At 38.8% G+C, this 20,476-nt stretch overlaps 1 protein-coding gene and 1 pseudogene across 1 annotated transcript in view; one reads left to right on the forward strand and one right to left on the reverse strand.

Moving 5' to 3' along the window:
• Positions 1-3,738: 3,738 nt before the first annotated feature.
• LOC134222034 (chromatin-remodeling complex ATPase chain Iswi-like) lies at positions 3,739-6,214 on the reverse strand (annotated as a pseudogene).
• Positions 6,215-13,227: 7,013 nt separating this feature from the next.
• The window catches only part of LOC134220758 (transmembrane protein 26), a 39,870-nt gene continuing 32,621 nt past the window's right edge, over positions 13,228-20,476 (forward strand). The window contains exon 1 of the mRNA XM_062699864.1: positions 13,228-13,421. Within this exon, the coding sequence (XP_062555848.1) occupies positions 13,228-13,421 (194 nt within the window). The remainder of the gene's footprint in view (positions 13,422-20,476) is intronic.

Genomic DNA, 20,476 nt, shown 5'->3' on the forward strand with positions numbered 1-20,476 from the left:
GTGAAAAATTCATTATCAGTGCAAAACGACAACAAACTGGCTGGCTCTCCCATACTAAAATCCAAGATGGCTGAATCGTGAATTTGGCAGATTGGAACACCTAGTGGTGTATTCATCTTGGTCTTGCCAATAGTGCTGTCCAATGAGAGCTTGAAGTAGCTCGAAGTTTCTCCCTGTCCTGCTCATGCCCATTTGTTGACAAAAAAAAAGAATGAGCAGGACCGGAACAACTTCGAGGTACTTCGAGCTGCTCATTGGACAGCACTAATGTTTGCACATTATACGAACGGATGACAATCACACTATTTTAGCATTCATATAAAATTAACAATTTCATTAGTCTAGCAACACTAAAAGCGATTCAACGATTTTTAAAAGACTAAAATGTATGCGAAGCACCGGACAATCTCAATCTGAAATCGGAAATATGAGGAAAACGGTTTTTTTTAACCGCGAGGAAAAGGAAAGAGTATATCTGCCATTTGGGGCCCTCCTTAGCCGTGCGGTAAGACGCGCGGCTACAAAGCAAGACCATGCTGAGGGTGGCTGGGTTCGATTCCCGGTGCCGGTCTAGGCAATTTTCGGATTGGAAATTGTCTCGACTTCCCTGGGCATAAAAGTATTATCGTGCTAGCCTCATGATATACGAATGCAAAAATGGTAACTTGGCTTAGAAACCTCGCAGTTAATAACTGTGGAAGTGCTTAATGACCACTAAGCTGCGAGGCGGCTCTGTCCCAGTTGTCGTATACATTATTGATCGTATTCACTACACCAGTGTGGGGATGTAATGCCAATAAGAAGAAGAAGAAGAAGAAGATTTCTGCCATTTAATCTCGAACAACGGAAATGGTTAGTAGACCTATTCACAAGCTGTCCAATCATTTACTTAGACGAAGCCAAAGCTGCATTTGAGCGGCATTTCCACAAAACCATCAGCATAACTTCTGTAAGTAAGATTCTACATGCCGAAGGACTCTCCAGGAAAGTGTTAGAAAGACGAGCAGGGATATTCACTGTTTAGTATTCCTAGATGAAGTATCGTTCGATAATCGTGGAATGCTCCGTAATAATGGTTATGCACCAGTGGGAAAGAAGCTGGTATATAGAGGGGAGTTTATTCGCCATTCGCGTTGCTGTATGCTATGTTTCTTAGGATACGGATTTCTTAGATGCTTGAAACGTATTCGACAGAAGGAACATTCACCAGAGATAAATTTTTCAGTAATGTCCGCGTTTTTGGAACCTCAGGGATAGTGTTCCGCAACCCAGGAAAATACTCCGTTTGGATTTTAGACGGAGCGCGAATTCATTGCCATAAATCGATTGTAGAATACCTCCGATCGTTCCGTTCTATAATCCCATTGAGTTTTTATTTCGGTATTTAAAACAATATTTAAAACGAGTATACGTTGAAAATAGTAGAAAAGATCTTACCGTTGTGATCGCAGAAGCTCTTCGACATTTCAAAAATTATGATTGCTCCAGAATCTTTGCAAAATGTGGATATTTACAATTTGATCCAAGTCTGGATCTTGGCCAAGAAATGAAGCAATTCGGATTCAAAATATGATCAGATCAATAAAACTTTTTTGTGTTTATATTGTGTTTTTATTAAACCAAAAATGTGTTCGGCTGAATACAGAAGCCCAATTTTAGCTAATTCATCATGATCCACATCCGAGCAATCAGTGACATTCCGATACATGTCATTCCCATACAAAATCGTGTTCCAAACGAGCAGGAGACCTGTCAAATGCGGCACATGTCGCCACTCTTAATTTCATACACTCTGAGAGTGGCGACATGTGGCGCATTTGACAGGTCTCCTGCTCGTTTGAAACACGGTTTTGTATGGGAATGACAAATGAATTTTGTTCCAATTCTGACAGTGTCGCCACTTTTGAATATATTCTGGTTCTGACCAAGATGAATACAAATATAAGAACCCTGGTTCTGACCACATTACCAAGTTGTTGGTAATCATTTTTCAACTCCCGAAGTATGTTACTGTAAGCACCGTTGACTGTGTTAGCCACTTGCAAATCGAGTCTAGCTTTCTCCAGGATAGTATCGCTATGGACAGGAACACTGCTAAAAAGGTTTATAAGATGCTCAGGTGGGGCTTGATTCATTTAATCATCTTGTTGATCAAACGCTTTGCTAGATATCCAACTAGCCTAGCAGCCCCAGTTTACATCATCGCCAGATAAATATTTCCCGTGAATCCTTTTAAGCTGCTCCTTTAGTTGGTTGATTGAAAAAATCGATTCCGCCCCAGATCGATCTTTCTCGAGAGGACGAAGGAGCTGAGTTTCGATTTGGTGCCATCGCTCTAATAAAGTTATGCTATCTGAGTACTTGTGAACAATTACCGACACTTCCTTCGCCAAATCACAGCATCTCTTTATTTAAAAATCAAATAATTACTTAGGGTGTGTTAGAAGACCAATCATTCTCTTACTTTTTTGAAGACCTTGCTTTAGATGACGACGGCACATCTTCGTCCCCCTTTGGAGCATGCAGTGGATCATCGAAATCCTTGAGCGATTCAATATCGTAGTTAACGTCCAAATTTGCATAATCAAAAATCCCTTCGCTGTCATCCTCGAGATATTCTTCAAATAAGTGGTCTAGGTCCTCCTGAGTCTCGTTTTGACCGTCATCCAGTGCGGTTGGTTTTGCGCTCTACTTTTGTGCGGTGATTCTACTATCTATAGTGGCAACAAGATTACACCAGCTGAGCAGCCTCCCCAACTTAATCGCCGCACTCTTGACTTGACTTTATTTTCGTTAACGAGTCGAACGATGTTGAATTCGTCAAGCCTACATCAGTACTCTTCAAAATGGATAATCATCACATGCCTTTCGTTCTTCACACCACCCATGCAAGATAAACACCACGTGGATCGTCAACGTGGATTCACATTATATTGTCAACAACTGCTTCGATTTTCGATGATGTAATTTCGCTGAACTAATCGACACACTCTCCAGCATAGATTGGACAGATATCTTTCACGCTACAAACACGGATCACCACGGATTGTTCGGTACGCACGTGATATGAAAAACTGTTCTAGTTTCCATCTCACTGAGCACATGTTCATCCTATCTCTATCAGCTTTTCTTGATCGCGTTGAATTAATTCGTGAGCAAGGGAGAATGATAGATCATCACTATAACACCAGCAAAGGCTTTCGCTACTATGTGATTATTGTGATTTGTTCGTCGCAATATTATTTTACAAACATATATGCGCATAAGGAACTCTATTCGCCAGGACGCAGCGTTCTAGTAAAAAAAAACATTAAAATACGTAGGGTTAAAATTTTGAAAAACTTCATCTCACACTACACACAAAAAAAAATCGTTGGTAAAATTAAGAAAACGTTGGTAAAGTTAAGAAAATTAGTTAGTGATTTTCAGTAGAAAGTATAAGACTGTTAAATCCACAAGTGCAAGAATGTCACTTCGGTGAGAACTGTTACAGGAGATGACTTTTCAAAATGACATTTTACTCTCAAAACTAAATGTATATTTTTCTTTCGATTTAACAGTTTAGCTTTCAAAATAATAAGTAATATCCGCTGTCAATTTGAGTCTAGTATGTCAGAATAAAATTTGGCGTATTCAAAATTAAATATTTCGTTTTCATTTTATTTATTATTTACATTTATGTGTAATAAAAAAAACAAGACTTGTTACATTAAACATTAAAAATTGCTGGCTCACGTCTTACCGTGTTTTGCCCTCCACCTGCTTTGGCATTGAATAATTGAATTCTCGTTTGTTTCAGTTGGTGAATCCTTGCGCCAGCAGCGATTTTTTCTCGAGCAGCTCCTCATCGCTGAGCGGCTTCGCTTCATCGATCTTACGCTGTTCCTCCCACTACTTGGTTGCTTCCATGCGTAGGTCCGGCTTCCTGGGACCTTGTAGTTGGCCGCTTTACAAATCCTGGTAGAACATTTCGAACAGCATCGGTAGAAAAAAAACTGGAACTCTTGAACGATTGGCTGCTTCGGATGATGGGGAGCTTTCGGTACTTTGGGTTTGGCCACCCGGAGAGCCTCGTTGAAGTACACATCAACAAACTATATAGTTGGCTTTACGCTCGCGTTTTGGTGATTCAATCCAGGAGCTCGGAGCGTGCAGCGTTTGTTCCTCGTGATAATCCTCTCCTTCGAACTGATAGACCAAACGGTTTTCGAGGTTTTCAGTTTCCAAGGCAAAACTACGCAGTAAAGATTCGCCCATTTTATCCAGCTTGGCAGTTTGCTCTGCGGATTTCTCTTCATCTTTCTGCAGAATACGGTCGATGTCGTCGTCGGTGATCCTTGGATCGGAAAACGTGATTGGTGCCGAATCGAATGATATTCAACATTTCATCCTTGTTGAGTTTATTGGTTTTGTTATCCACTAAACGTCTTTGTTGAATGACCAATTTATCCAGTTTAAACTGGATCTCCGTACATGCTCTCTTCGACAGTGTTTTCAGTAATAACACAGAACACACGGACCTGCATCTTCTGTCCAATTCTGTGAGCACGATCCATAGCTTTTAATCCATCTGAAGGTTCCAATCGGACTCGTAGATAATAACTTCGTCGGCTGTGGCCAAATTGATGCCCAATCCGCCGGCTGTTCTCAGCATTGTAATCGCCAATCATTTTCGTGCGATGCTCGTGGGGTGTTTCACCATCCAGACGACAGTATTGATAGCCACGCCAGTAGCAGTAGTCTTCCAGTACTCGAAATTCCTGCTCCTGAAGTTCGATTAACAAATTATCCAAAACGACCATTTTCCGCTGTTCTCCATCAAATGATAATCGCTAGTGTATGGTGAGCCAGGCTTAGTGCCATACAACAGGTAAGGGTGGTTGGTGCACTACGATTGCCCTTTTCCCAGGCATCAGCTCATCCCTGATGAATACATTCCTAGTTTCCTGGTCTCCAGTCTAGAAAACTGCATGCAACGAAGGACACCACCGTCCAAACTTGTCGACCCAGCTCTGCAGCGTCGATTTGGATACGATAACAATGTGCAGTCTAGGATTGCTTCGGAAGCTCTTCAAATAACCCAGCAGGGAAATTGTCTGCAGCGTCTTTCCCAGACCCATTTCATCGGTTAAAATTCCGTTGATTCCATTCTCGTACAGCGAAATCATCCGACCTCTTATTTGGTAGTCTCGCATCTCGCCAGTCTTGATACACGGTGGAGATGCTTCAAAGTGGAATACCGTTTTTGGATTAGTATTCGTTTCCGCTAATAGCTCCTCATCTTCTTCCTGTTCCGTCTTTCGATGGCGATGGCTGCAAATAAATGTTAAAGGTTCAAACGTTATTTTTCTTACATTCTCATAAGGAAATAAAAGAACTTTCAAAAACCCTTCGATTGAATTCAAAAGAAAAAGAGCATGAAAATTAAAAAATCGTGCTGTTCTAAAATTTTGATTACCCCTGGAATAAACCAGACCTAATATAACAAGGCTCAAACTGTTGGATAGTAAAAAAAACAAACATTGTTTTCCTCTTAAAACCGCACAAAATTGAAATAAGTGTAAATTTGCAAAACCTAAAAAAACTGTGAAATTTCAACCCCCTTATGGCCTATCCTCTGAATTCACCCTTGAGGAAGATCCATCAATTACGTAACGCAAAACAAGGACTTTTTCAACTCCCCCCTATGTCACACTTTTTATATAAAACATATACAAATTTTGTATGGATCGTCACACTTCACTCAACCCCCCCGCGTCCCTCTAAGCGTTACGTAATTTGTGGACGTTCCCTTGATATTGCGTACAAAACCAAAACTACTCACTCTCCCGCGTCGCCACTGGTGCTCGCGGTGGGTTACTCCTCTTCTCGGTCGCCTCCTTTCTTCGGGTTTCCCTTCGCCTTGACTGATGGACTGCTCAATGATCCCTTTGCCGGGGCCGGTAGCATGAAGTGGGAGTTTGTTCCAGTAGAAAATTAAACCGCTTGTCGCGGTCCGTTTCCAGCGTAGCAACGTAATCCTCTCTGTGTTTGGCTCTTTGTGTGCGACGAGGTAGTGTCGGAGTTGGAGTCTATCTGAAAACGCAAGCATAAATTTCAAAACAAAATCTAAGTCGAGAAATTTCTCTCTACATTAAAATATCGTTTAAGGGCTCAAACTTACGGAATTTTTATTCGTATCCACCGTTGCAACGTGCTCGTCCTCCTTGGATATGGTTTAGCGAAGATTTCGTTCGCTATCGCACAAAAGAGCGGCCATCAAAAAGTGGCTCGTGTTGGCCGGGCTAAATACAATTTGGTAAACAAACATTCCCAAATTTCCTACTTGACAGATCGTCATGGGCTGCCAGTTAATTTTTATTTTCTTGTTGTCATGGTTGCCAGAAAGATTAAAAATGGAAGTAACTTTGATTATTTTACAAATTTTGTTTTAATTGTTCTCATTGTGAAAATCACAATTTTACACTGGGATAAAAGCATTCAGTTCAAATATTTTTCTTTCAATTCAAACATTGTATTACTCAAAATACCAATTTTCCCTTACTCTTGAAATGAAAAGTAGAAAATGTAGAAATCCCAACTTTTTTTTGCTCTGTGTATTTATCAACAGATGTTTTTAATAAAAAAATCAATCCAGCTTTCCAAGCTCGGTAATGGCGGCTTATCGGTGTGTAAAAATCAATTGGTCACTGTACTGTTTGACACTAGCTGGAGGAAAGCCCACTGGCGTTCCTGGGAGAGGGGAAGGGAAAAAAGGCCTTTTCGGCAGTGAGTTTTCCTCCAGCTAGTGTCAAACAGTACAGCGACCGATTGATTTTTGCACACCGGCAAGCCGCCATTACCGAGCGTGGAAAGCTGGATTTTCGTGTTGACAGTAAATCTAATTTCTAACCCGAAAAATCAATCATTTATGTCTAAAATATGTTTCAACGTGTTTGACGTCACCCAGCCTCCATTTTGTTTTCGCGTTGCCGTTAGGGCCAATTTTTGTGCTACAGTTTGCTTTTTGAATACAGTGTTTGGTTGCCCCACCTTTTAGACCAAACAGTTCCGAATAAATACGCTTTATGAAACCTTCTTCGGAATGAGGTTGCTAAATTTTCCAGTCTGATTTTAACATGTGATTCCGCTCATTTTTGTTTTTAGACTATATATTGGCAATTCTAAAAAGTGTTTTTATTTTCTTAATATTATGTGTATTTGTGTAGTGATGTAGTGCCCTTGCTGGATCCAGCCCATATTTTCCAGTTTAATTTGATGCAGCAGACCTTCTTTTTGCTATTCTGTTTAGTTTATTTGTAGATTGTGTAACTAGCATTAGCATTCGCATTGAGCAATTTGCACAAATTCGTAGGTGGTACAAGCCAAGAGTAGCATCACTTTCATCCGTTACCACAGATATTGATTCGGGACTAATCACTATCTCTTAGATGGAAGCAATGTACCCTCCAATACATAGTCGAGATCTGTCCTGGCCACGTCCTTGCGAATGCTAATCTAAGAAAGATGCAGAGAACTCTACGACCTCTCATAGGTGCCACGGGAGGTTTTGGGATTGTGTGGAAAGGTTATAACAGTAGGAATCGTTTTGGTAGAACGTGAAACACGGAAGGAAATAAGATAGAAATACAAAGTAGAAAAGGGACGAGCCTAGAATTAAACCCACGACCTTCTGCGTATAAGGCAGAAGCGGTAGCCACTAGACCACCGAGCTTGTCTTAGTTTATTTGTAGATTGTGTAACTGTGCAATTTTCGAGATCAAACAGTTTAATCGTAGTATTATGCGTTTTATATTATTGGCTGATTAGTAGTAGTAAAGTAGTAAAATCTATCTGGCACCTGCTTTCTACCTATCCTTTCTCTATAGCGGGGTGTCGCTTTCTATCAGATTCTACAAAAATAATATAATTTTGTTCAATGTTGATAGGGGAAAAATATATATCATTTCAACATTTTAAGTAGAAGGCAGGTTGAAAAGGTGAAATTATACTCGTTTTTTTATTGAAAAATTACCAACTTGTTTTTTTACATCCAGTATAGTGTCTTTGATATTTTTATTTATTACCAGACTAAGGCCGAAGTGAACTGTGCTGCACACAAAAGTCTTCTCCATTCAGCTCGATCCATGGCTGCACTTCGCCAACCACGCAGTCTGCGGAGGGTCCGCAAATCGTCCTCCACCTGATCGATCCACCTTGCCCGCTGTGCACTTTGCCTTCTTGTTCACGTCGGATCGTTGTCGAGAACCATTTTCACCGGATTACTGTCCGACATTCTGGCTACGTGCCCGGCCCACCGCAGTCTTCCGATTTTCGCGATATGAACGATAGATGGTTCTCCCAACAACTGATGCAACTCGTGGTTCATTCGCCTCCTCCACCTACCGTCCGCCATCTGCACCCTACCATAGATGGTAAGCAACGAGCATCGTCCAGGTCTCGTGTCCGTAGAGAACTACCGGTCTAATAAGCGTTTTGTAAATAGTCAGTTTGGTACGACGGCGAACTCCAAATTTCTCTGCTGGTATCGTTATCGGCGGTCACCACTTGTGCAATTCAACATCGCGCATATTTGTCACCCATCATGTTTGCACTGCTGCACTCGGGAGGAAGGTGGGATCGACTGACTGCGAATGTGTATACTCACGATGACTGACACGATCTGTCATTTGACACATGCATGCTAGACCTGTTCATGATAATAGGCCTGTCCAATGCCACACACCACTGAGCCCAAGTACACGAATTCTTCAACCACCTCGATTTCGTCGTCACCACCGATAGAAACTCGTGGTGGGTGTCTTACATTGACCTCTCATGAGCCTCTTCCTATCATGTACTTTGTCTTCGACGTGTTGATGACTAGTCCAATCCGTTTTGCTTCGCTTTTCAGTCTGATGTAGGCTTCCTCCATCCTCTCAAAGTGCCCTTCGTATTACTCCCTCAAAAGCGATGTTGAATAGCAGACACGAAAGACCATCACCTTGCCGTAACCCTCTGCGCGTTTCGAAGGGACTCGAGAATGCCCCTGAAACTCGAACTACGCACATCACCCGATCCATCGTCGCCTTGATCAACCGTATCAGTTTATCCGGAAATCCGTTTTCGTGCATTAACTGCCATAGCTGGTCCCGATCTATTGTATCATATGCGGCTTTAAAGTCGATAAATAGATGATGTGTGGGCACGTTGTATTCGCGGCATTTCTGCAATACCTGACGTATGGCGAACACCTGGTCTGTGGTTGAGCGTTCTCCCATAAATCCCGCCTGGTACTGCCCCACGAACTCTCTTGCAGTTGGTGTTAGTCGGCGGCATAAAATTTGGGAGAGTACCTTGTAGGCGGCGTTCAGTAATGTGAATGCGCGGTAGTTGCTACAATCCAGCTTATCGCCCTTTTTGTAGATGGGACACACGACACCTTCCATCCACTCCTGCGAGAGAACCTCATCCTCCCAAACCTTTGTAAACACCCAGTGCAGCGCTCTAGCCAGTGCCTCACCACCGTGTTTAAACAGCTCTCCTGGTAGTTGGTCAACTTCAGGGGCTTTGTTGTTTTTCAGCCAGCCGATCTCCTCCTGGATTTCCTGGAGATTTCCTTCGAGATCCGGAAGTCGCATGTCCTGCGCGTGTGCTCCTAGGTTCATTACCATACCGCCACCGTTGTCTGCCAAGTCGCCATTCAGGTGCTCTTCGTATTGCTGCCGCCACCTTTGAATCACCTCACGCTCGTTTGTAAGAAGGTTCCCGTTTATGTCCTTACACATATCGGGCTGCGGCACGTGGCCCTTACGTGAACGGTTCAACTTCTCATAGAACTTTCGTGCGTTATTAGAGCGGTACAGTTCCTCCGCATCTTCACGGGCTCGATCTTCCTGGTGGCGCTTTTTCCTCTGGAAAATCGAGTTTTGTCTGTTCCGCGCCCGTTTGTATCGTGCCTCGTTCGCCCTTGTGCGGTGTTGGAACAATCTCGCCCATGCTGCATTCTTCTCCTCAACTAACTGCTCACATTTGCCGTCATACCAGTCGTTTCTCTGATCCGGGGGCACCGTGCCAAGTGCAGCGGTTGCGGTGCTTCCAATGACGGATCGAATATCTATCCAGCCATGGTGGTGCTGCGCCTAGCTGCTCTTCCGTTGGGAGTGCCACTTCCAGCTGCTGCTCGTAGTCTTGGGCTAGTCTACCGTCTTGTAACCGCCCAATGTTTAGCCGCGGCGGACGACTCCGACGCGTGTTGTACACCGTCGAGAGTTTTGAGCGCAGACATATTGCAACGAGGAAGTGGTCGGATTCAATATTCGCACTGCGGTAAGTACGTACGTTCGTGATGTCGGAGAAGAATTTACCGTCGATTAGAACGTGGTCGATTTGGTTTTCCGTTTCTTGGTTAGGTGATCTCTATGTGGCCTTGTGGATATTCTTGCGGGGGAAGAAAGTGCTTCGGACTACCATTCCGCGGGAGGTTGCAAAGTTTATGCATCGTTGGCCGTTGTCGTTCGATACGGTATGCAGACTATCCGGTCCGATGACCGATCTATACATTTCCTCCCTTCCTACCTGAGCGTTCATGTCACCGATGACGATTTTGACGTCCCGCAGTGGGCACCCATCGTATGTCTGCTCCAGCTGTGAATAGAACGCTTCTTTCTCGTCGTCGGGTCTCCCTTCGTGTGAGCAGTGCACGTTGATGATGCTATAGTTGAAGAAACGGCCTGTTTTGATACGGAATCTTTGATATAGATTGGATTTATGGAATATATATTGGAAATATGCGGGAGATTAGATAACATTTGCAATACTAAATGTTTCTGCTTATATTTTGTTTTGTATGGTTTTTGAGCTATAGCCACTAGCTGTATAGAATATTTGGATGACTTTCCGTCGGAAATGTGTGTTATATAAATTTTCAGGAAAATTGAAATAATGTGTTAGGTTAAGCTTGAAAGGAGGCTACGTAAGATCAAGGGTACAGATATGTGGCTTTAGTTTCATTATTCTTACTATCAAGAATATATTCTTGCTACAATCTTCCTCCACCTTTTCTTTTCAACACCTTTTATATTCTCGTACACTTTGCTGTGGTCCCTCCATGGATAAGCTTTTGTTCCATTCACGCAAAATATATTTGAAGAATTGTCATATAATGCAAATAAACCCATATTTTCTTTGAAATTTTTCAAAATGCATACAGATATCCTGCATAAATATAAGCTCCCTATGCCATGTCCAAGGTTTTAATCAAGTGCCTATCTGTTCTAGTAAAACTATTGTTTTTTCTTCGAAATATTGTATCATTCATTGTAAAAAAGGCATTTTTGACTGTAGCTATTTAATCTTAAAATTGAACTTAGATTTAAAAGATAGAAAACCCTTATAAAAAACATAAAACCTGCAACTAGTTAGGATAGTTTACTGGAAATATTATTCGGTTTCCCAACTTTATTTCTTTATAATTGATGTTTTTTTACTCATTCCAAATCTTTAAAAAGCAGAGGACCCTTTATTGATATTTTTCGCTTGCATATAATAGGTGACCGAAAATTTAATGTTTCGTGTAACCATTTTGATTTTTAAATTAAAATTTTTCGTTGTAAATTGAGTCGTCCCTGGAGAGAGACCATGAACCATGTTTTGGAGAATTATGACCTTTAAGAGTATTATTTCCTGCAGAAGACAAACTGCTACAAGATGCTATTTTATGAATAAGATCATATATTTTTTTTTCTATTCTATGATTTCTTTAATGTTTATTCTTGATTCTATTCTAATCCAGTAGTTAATGTTATTTTAAACGAACTGAGAAAAGATCTGTACTCATCAGTAGAATAGAAGTCGCATAGGTCACATCACTTTCCATGGTGAATCACAACATTCTTCCCATGGTAATTGTGGAGATGCAGAGGTATTCTCAGTCTCTAGTAGCAACAATTACTACACACTAACATTCCCTTCCTTTCCCAACTGACTGTAAGGACTTTGCCGGCACCGTTATTGATCATAATTTTCGAGCTGCTGAAATGTGCACTTTGAGAATATTTGGTAAATCCCAACCACTATCTTTTTGGATCAAAGTGCAATTTGCACCAGTTCAGATCAATCACGGAGTAGCAACCATTGATATGTTTGTACAGTCAGCCTTATTACACCTTCTTCGGAATGACTCACTGAATTTGCCTGACTACGCCAGGCCTTGAAGGCTCATAAATCGTTAAACATTAGCGCTACAAAAAATGTTCATTTTTGTCAAGCAAACACTAAGATAAGGTTGCTACTTCTTGAATTCATAACACACCGATAACATTGAAAAACCAAAAAATATAGTGCAATTTGCATTGTTTCCCAATTTTTCTGTTTTTCTTCAGCAGTAAGCAGTTTGGGTTTGGAAATTTTCTCCACTTATCTGGGCATAAAAGTATCAACACGAGCTAATGATATAAAATGCACAAATTATAACTTGGATCAGTAAACCGCAGTTAATAACTGTTAATAACTGTGGAAGTGCTTAAGCTGCGATTCGGCAATGTCCCAGCTGGGGATGTACTATCAATAAGAAGAAGAAGAAGAAGAAATAGTTTTCGATTTCAATATGTCCAATATGTCAATATTGTATATGAGAAGGCGTTCCATCCTTCTGAAACACGCATTCTTCCTTTCCGTGCTTTTTTTTCTAAGCTTAGTATAACGACGACCTGCAAAACTTCCGTTTTATAGAACAAAGCTTCAATATTACCGCCATTTTCGACAGTAATTTTGAATTGGTTACAAGCTGAAATGATGCTTAATTTTGTACTATATCCATATGTATTGCTGACCCATTTTCTTTAGAATTTAAGAATTTGAATGTATATATTACTAGTTCGGAATTCAAAGCAACATAAGTGAAAGTCAAAGCATATTATTCTCCTAGCCAGACGTTGTTATCCCCACTACATGTTGGATAAATTAGCACATTACACTTTCGCGGCGTTGAAAATCTGCAACTCACTGCTTCGAGCCTTTTTGTTGCACGATGACTTTTCAGTGTCATTTGATTTTGATTCCTTTTTCGACATCCTCTTGGATATTGCTACACTATGCACCATTTATACGTAAATGGACGAATCAAATATTATTCGATTCGATTGATCCATGACCGAACCACATTAGTATCCATTCAACCGTGATTCGATTCAGCTCGGAACCGAAAGTGGCACGAAACAATTTTTCTGCTGTGATCTGAAAGAAAAAATGGCAAAGCTTTTGGCCACTATCAAGGCAATTATAACACGCATAATTTTCAGTACCCACGGTTTCATAGCCATCTGGCAAGTGACTCAGAATAAAAAGGATCCTATCTACTGGTGTCTTTGTGTACCGATAGGTGTTCTGTTCGTGGAGGGAGTATTTACTTTGGCGATTAAGAAAAACCAGGAATGGCGTTGGTAAGGATTGCGTAATGATCTGATGTGTTTGATTCTACAAAAAGATTTGCATTATGAATTCGACTCCCAAAAGTAGTTTCATTGCAATACTAGCGTGATTCCATGTTGATGTACATATAAAATTTTATGTTCATATAAATGAACAAACGGACCTCACTAACAGAAGAAAATTGTGATCGGATGTATCGTACCAACGTTATCTCGCAATTTGATTTTCAGTGTAAATGAAAGCGACTTGTTATGAATTTTTGATGCTCTGGTCATCACATAAATTCAGCTGAAAACTGAAATGAATCTATGGAATCTGAATTAAATGTAGACATCCCAAGTAACATATTTAGTTTTATAACGCTCTTGACGACCATTACTCTACAAGACCATAATAAAACCAAAATGTTACTTGGGATTCTAATCATATCTGTACAATGAGCCTTGTCGACGACAAAAAACTACTGAATTTAATCTCACTTAATGAAAATGAAAGAAAACGTCTGAAAAATAATCCTTTTCTATTAAATCCAAACATTGTGACTTTCACTACAGTTTGCAGTCCCTGAGCAGTGGCTAAAGAATCAGCGCAAGGTTCACTCTGATAAGTCTACTGGATCCTTTGGCCGTTCATCAATTCTATTTGTCGTTCATGGTAAATGATTAACACTAGTCGTTTTTTTATTCCCGCTATACACTATATGGCCCAGGATGCATATTTACGCGGAAAGATGCATTTTACGGCAAAACAATATTTTTTAGAAATAAAATGTTGTACTACAAAGTTTTTCGGAATAGTAGGGATGGTGGTTCGGTTGTGGGCACCCCCACGTATTTTTTGACAGAAAGCAGATACTGTTATTCTGACATCTGTGATTCATTTGCTATCTAAACACGATGTTTTGTGCAGAATACCAAACTAGATAGACACAACAATTTTTTTTTCTACATGTAAATCGACAAGAAAATTTTGTTTGACCTTTTTCAAAGTGTCATTAAATGGTGTGATTGAATTAAAAAAGTGAGTTGTAATGCTTATTCATACGGTAAATTTAGTCTATTTTGTGGTTCAATAACAATTGCCATCAAAATTTCAGCTTAAAAATGTTTTTCGTCCCATTCCTGATACGCTGCAAAATTCGGTTGTGGGCATCTTTATTGGCTCGGTTATGGGCACCCTCTTTTTATTGACAAATCGTTCAATATCACTGAGGTTATCAACAAACTTATTTTTATGCTGTTTTTATGCATTTTCTTCGAATTATTCAGTTATAATTTATTGTAAGTATTATAATTTATGTTTTTTTTTATGCGCATCTAACCATTGTATATGAGCTTTTCGGAAATAAGCGTTGACCGATTTACACGCAAGAAGTTGCATTCGACGGGGAATTAAGTTATTGTTTGCCATTTCAAATTTTGACCTTTTAGACATTGCCTTCCGAAGTTGTTGACAAATTATCATTTTTTTCTTAGGGACCCCTCATTGAGCATGAGCATGATGATCGTGCATTTCGTAGTTGCTATTCCGTGATCGACCGAACAATCGCAATTTCACAGGGAATAAATGGATGAAAGCATGGGATTTTCTCTCCAACCTCAATGTGCACAGTCCGAGAGCTCTAGTATTTTTGAATGGTCGATAACGGCACTGGCCATTAGATCTGTTCACATTTCAAAAAGTTTCTTAAAAACGACCGGTCAACTGGTATTCACAATTCCTATGCTAATATAGACTTCTGGTGGAAATGTCAGCTCAATTGGTAGAAATTTAGGTGTGCTTCAAATCGATTTTGTGTTTTCGGCATGATTTTGCCCCTAAAAAATCGTAACTCTGAGTGGGATGAACGAAATTCATTACAACAACAACTAAAGGAAAGCCATACTTATCCTCGAAAACATTGTGTTATAATCGGAACAGATCTTCTACGCGTTTCAACAGATTTCGTCTTTCGAGATAAGGTACACTGGGGGAAGTGGAAAAAGGGGGTAAGTGTAAAAATCGACTCGAAAAATTGTAATTGTACATACTTTACAATTTTTACCACACCATAACATTGTGCAAGCCTATACTTTGATGCCCACACTAATACTATATTAAAATTTGTATTATAGGGTAACGGTATCAATAGTGAAGGTATTAATAGATCCACAAAAGAAAATAGTTTTTCAAAATTGATAATTATTGGAAATGTACTGCTTTAATAGCTTAGTCAATAGATAAACTAATAAATTTGTTAACAAAATTGAGATAGATGTCATTTAACATCAATAATTATCAAATATTGCTTGCACCATTATGGGTACACTGTTCCTTTAGTGGCGGTAAAAATTAATTTTGGTTCCTATAGTGGTGCTATCCATTGGTTTCTTATGAGACTCGCCACTATTGGTACAGTTGCACCACTATAGGTGCAAGGGAGTCAATTTTGTTAAGGAAAATCATTGTTTTCAATAGTTTTACAAGCGAAATCTTAAGATAAGTTGCATTTAACAGGATATTTTAAGCACGACGCATCAACTGAAACCATCGTAAACTATATAAATATGATAAATCTCATTAAAACCCCACTACCTCCACTATTGGTGCTACCTCCACTATTGGTGCTACCTCCACTAAGGGTACGGTTACCCTACATACACTAACACAGTTAACGCTTGAGCTGTCATTTGAGGTTTCAAGAAAAGTTAATTTTTGCATTCATAAAAGCAATTCTTATTTGCACACATTGTCCCTTTTTTCAGTGAATTTATGTCATAGGTGACCATTTTATTACAATTAAACTAATCACATTCAATTTGTAGTGGTTTGTACCATTAAAACAAATAATTTAAAGATTTTACACTTACCCTTGGTATCAAACAATGCGGGGGAAATGGAAAATGTTCTGATCGCGCGATTATTTCCTTCCCTTCAGGGTTTGTTTTGATGGCTGTGAATCTTAACATGTTCCTTCTTTCTTATCATTGTGATTTCAGTGGTATTTGGATTAATGTACATCAGAAAAAAGCCTGATTAATCCACCTATCGATTAATACCAAATTATACATGTAAATATATTCCATAATTCACATTTATTTATATTTAAAGCAAGTTTTGCCGTTGAATGCAATTTTTTGTGCGAACAAATTGATTAAGGACAAATGCTTAAGAATAAGAGATAATTTTGAACGTTTTTTTCGCACACACATACATACAAACACGCACACACAGACATCTTCTCAATTCGTTAAACTAAGTTGATTAGTTTATAACCCTGTAAGCCCCATTTTTCCTATAAAAAGTTCATCTTTGGGGCGAACCTATAAATTTTACGTACACTTAATGTTCGAGAAGGCAAAACCAGCCCTTCACTAGCTATTACGAGAATTCCTTTAGGACCTATTCCGTTAAGCCAATGAAATTATTCAACAAAAGATACTCAGAGCAATAACCGTTTTGATTTTAGTTATATGTAACTACTCTTCACAATTGAAGGTCATGGTAACATGGGTTTTTCACTTACCCCATTCCACTCGGTTAAGTGGAAAAACAACTCCTAATTTTTAAATCTTTTTCCATCCATTTCAACCAACAAAAATGGTATGAATTACCGTACAGTTGGTGCAAAATTGACTGTTTATGATAGCCCATTTTGATTGAATGCATTTAGATCATTTAATTTGGTTGTACACTAAATCAAACATGCACTATCGATTTTTCCTTTTCCACTTCCCCAGTGTACCTTTCTCAAAAAATAACATTTTTCATTGATAAAAGGCCTATGAAGTCTACATCCAGATATTTTTTGGATTGAATTTGTCGGGAAGTTGCAGCTACACATTCATTTTAGTATAGAATTAAATTTATTAAATCCTAAGCGGGTATCAAATTAAAATAGTAGAAAATTGTTAGAGTTGATTCACATTTTAATTAGCTTAATTGATTGCCTTATTACAAAGACTTGCACGCTGGCAAGCATTTCCATCGAACAAGTTACCATTGCCAAGTTACCATTGGTGACTTGGTAGATTGTCATTCAATTTTAACATCATGCTGCAACGGCAAGCGTATCTGGTGCAGTTGGTAGGGTTTTCGACTGATAAACAATGTGTTATGAATGAAATCGCACAGAAATTGAATAAAAATTTTGTTTTTCAACTTTTTACAGAATCTTCTTAATATGGAAATGCAGCTAATATCATCTTCCAAACCTAAACGTACATGTTTATATTATAATTAGAGGCGGAAGTACAAATCTACTTCTATATAGGAATCTTCATGCCATACTATCAACTTTCTGTACTTTCGCCTCTAATTATATCATGTCCATGTACATCTAAGTTTGAAAGAAGATGTTAGCATTTTGCAAATCCATATCAAGAAGTAACAAACTCATCTCATTAATTATAACGGGGTTGATGTTACAAACAATTGCTCTTGTCAGTTTCTATTTAAAAAAAATTACAAACAAAATTTTTGTGGGATTCGATTCATAACACTTGATTATCAGCCGAACGCACTACCAACTGCACCAGATACGCTTGCCGTTGCAGCATGATGTTAAAATTGAATGACAATCTACCAAGTCACCAATGATTACTTTGTCTCAACATTTCAGGTTCCAACCAAAAATATTTGATGACGATCATTGAAAAGCAATGGTAACTTGTTCGATGGAAATGCTTGCCAACGTGCAAGTCTTTGTAATAAGGCAATCAATTAAGCTAATTAAAATGTCCTCCACTCCTCTATTTTTTACTATTTTTGTTTGATACCCGCTTAAGATTTAATTCCGTGCTATACTAAAATGAATGTGTAGCTGCAAAATCCCGACAAATTCAATACAAGAAAATATCTGGATGTAGACTTTATAGGCCTTTTATCAATGAAAAATGTTGATTTTTGAGTATCTCGAAGGACGAAACCTGTTGAAATGCGTAGAAGATCTGTTCCGATTATAACACAATGTTCTACAAAGTTTTGGAGGATAAGTATGGCTTTCCTTCAGATTTAGTTGTTGTTGCAATGGATTTCGTTCATCCCACTCAGAGTTACGATTTTTTAGGGACACAAAACGAAAACACAAAATCGATTTGAAGCACACCTAAATTTCTACCAATTGAGCTGAAATATCCACCAGAAGTCTATCTTAGCATAAGAATTGTGAATACCAGTTGACCGGTCGATTTTAAGAAACTTTTTAAAATTTGAACAGATCTACTGGCCATGTCCTCACGGTCTATCGGGGATGGGAAGGAATTTACGATGCAATCACTCGCCCACTGCAAGCCGAGAACACGTGTTTACGGCCTTTTCAGCTTCCAGATGTTGTATCGCTGTACAATAAAAATAAAGATGGAGTTGATGTGACAGATCAAGTGACGAAAAAGTATAGTTGCCAGAGGGCTACTCGTCGTTGGTCAAAGGCTTTATTCGAAAATTTTATCGATATCGCTGTACATGATTCATATATTCTGTTCAATTGGGCAAATTCCTAAGTAACGCAGTTGGTTGTATTAGTGTAAAATATACATCTTTCGAACATATAATTTGTTACGTGTTGGTATAAAAAAAACTGCTTTCATTACTTCCACACGACCCAAACAGCGTAAAAATTATTGATATTTTCAACATCTTTCAGTTGCAACCTTGTTTTGGATTGCACATTCACAATACTAAACTTAAGTACTGATGATGTATTCAATGACCGACTCTCAACATGGTTCTGTCAAATTGAATACCAAAACTAAAATGTTGACCAACACGTTCAAAGGAATAAATTTCATACAAAAAACGAATGAAAATAAGCATGCATGAAATGATGAATACCATTTTAATAATATTAATAAAAATATACGAACTGAATAAATAAATCAAATTTGTTTCGAAGTCGCTGTTGAAATATTATATGCGGCTCATGTTTCATTAGCTAACTTTTCATTTTGCTTCTCCTAAATTCATGTGCCATTGATTGAAGAAAAATATAACTATGCAAAAGGCATAATTTTGAAATTGATATGTAAACAAATTGTCAAATCTGCAAAAGAAAAACAATATGGCGAGTTCTCGATAAACAACAGGGTCGATGAAGAACGTTCATTGCATTGATCTTAAAAGATGTTGAAATTACTTTCGAAATGCATACTTTAGCTTAAGTGCTATCATTAGGATATATATTCTGACAAAACAAATGTCAAAAAATGAACATGTTATGATTTTGTTCGTAAAATCTTCCTGTAGACATGTTTTATGTTGTGAGAATGTAAAACGAAACATCTCAAATAACCAAACAAATGTCAAAAATCAACATGAAACATCTTCAATGATCAAATTGCTGTATGTTTTGAAAAAACCTTTCCCTAGCTTTCCTTGAACATAACGTGTTTTGTATTTCATTTTCCCGACCTTTATTCAACATTATTATTAGATCTTCGTTAATAATAATGTTTTCTGTGTTACTTGGGACGCAACCGAGATCTGAATCTCCAAAGTTGGCTTTTTATTATGCAGGTCACTATATCCAGTATTTTGCGCTCAATAATGGCGGCCGAGTGCGTGCCTTTTTGACATTCAGAAGGTAGAAAATATTTACAAATTTTTATCAATAATAATTGATTAGTTGAAAAATATTGGCACTCATCTGGAACCAGACACCTGTGTGAGGTGATACTGATATAGTGTAAGGCTGAATGGACTACACTAGACTCACTGAAATCAACTACGTTTGCAGTAACCAATACCATCTGACCTAAAAATTATATTATATATTGTCCAGCTAAACAATCTTGGTCAACTTGGAACCACTAAGCAGAAGAATGTGTACATACTTAATACACTTGTTGTTATCCCGTAGTATATTCATTGCCATTGTCGCTAAGGGTCAGTGAGTCTCATACAGTATAAGTGGTCTGCTAAAGGTGGCGACATGTTGTTAGTAAGAGGCCTTTAGTCCTGTAAGTTAACCTGCCAATCGGATGCGGACACTTCAGCCGCCCTGGAAGAGGAGCTTTGTAGCACAGTTAGTGTAGAAATACTTTTGGGCACACGTAGGGTATAGGAAAAGTATAAGAGGCGTCGATGTGCA

The sequence above is a fragment of the Armigeres subalbatus genome, chromosome 3, assembly GCF_024139115.2.
Source record: "Armigeres subalbatus isolate Guangzhou_Male chromosome 3, GZ_Asu_2, whole genome shotgun sequence".
Classification (NCBI taxonomy): Eukaryota; Metazoa; Arthropoda; class Insecta; order Diptera; family Culicidae; genus Armigeres; species Armigeres subalbatus.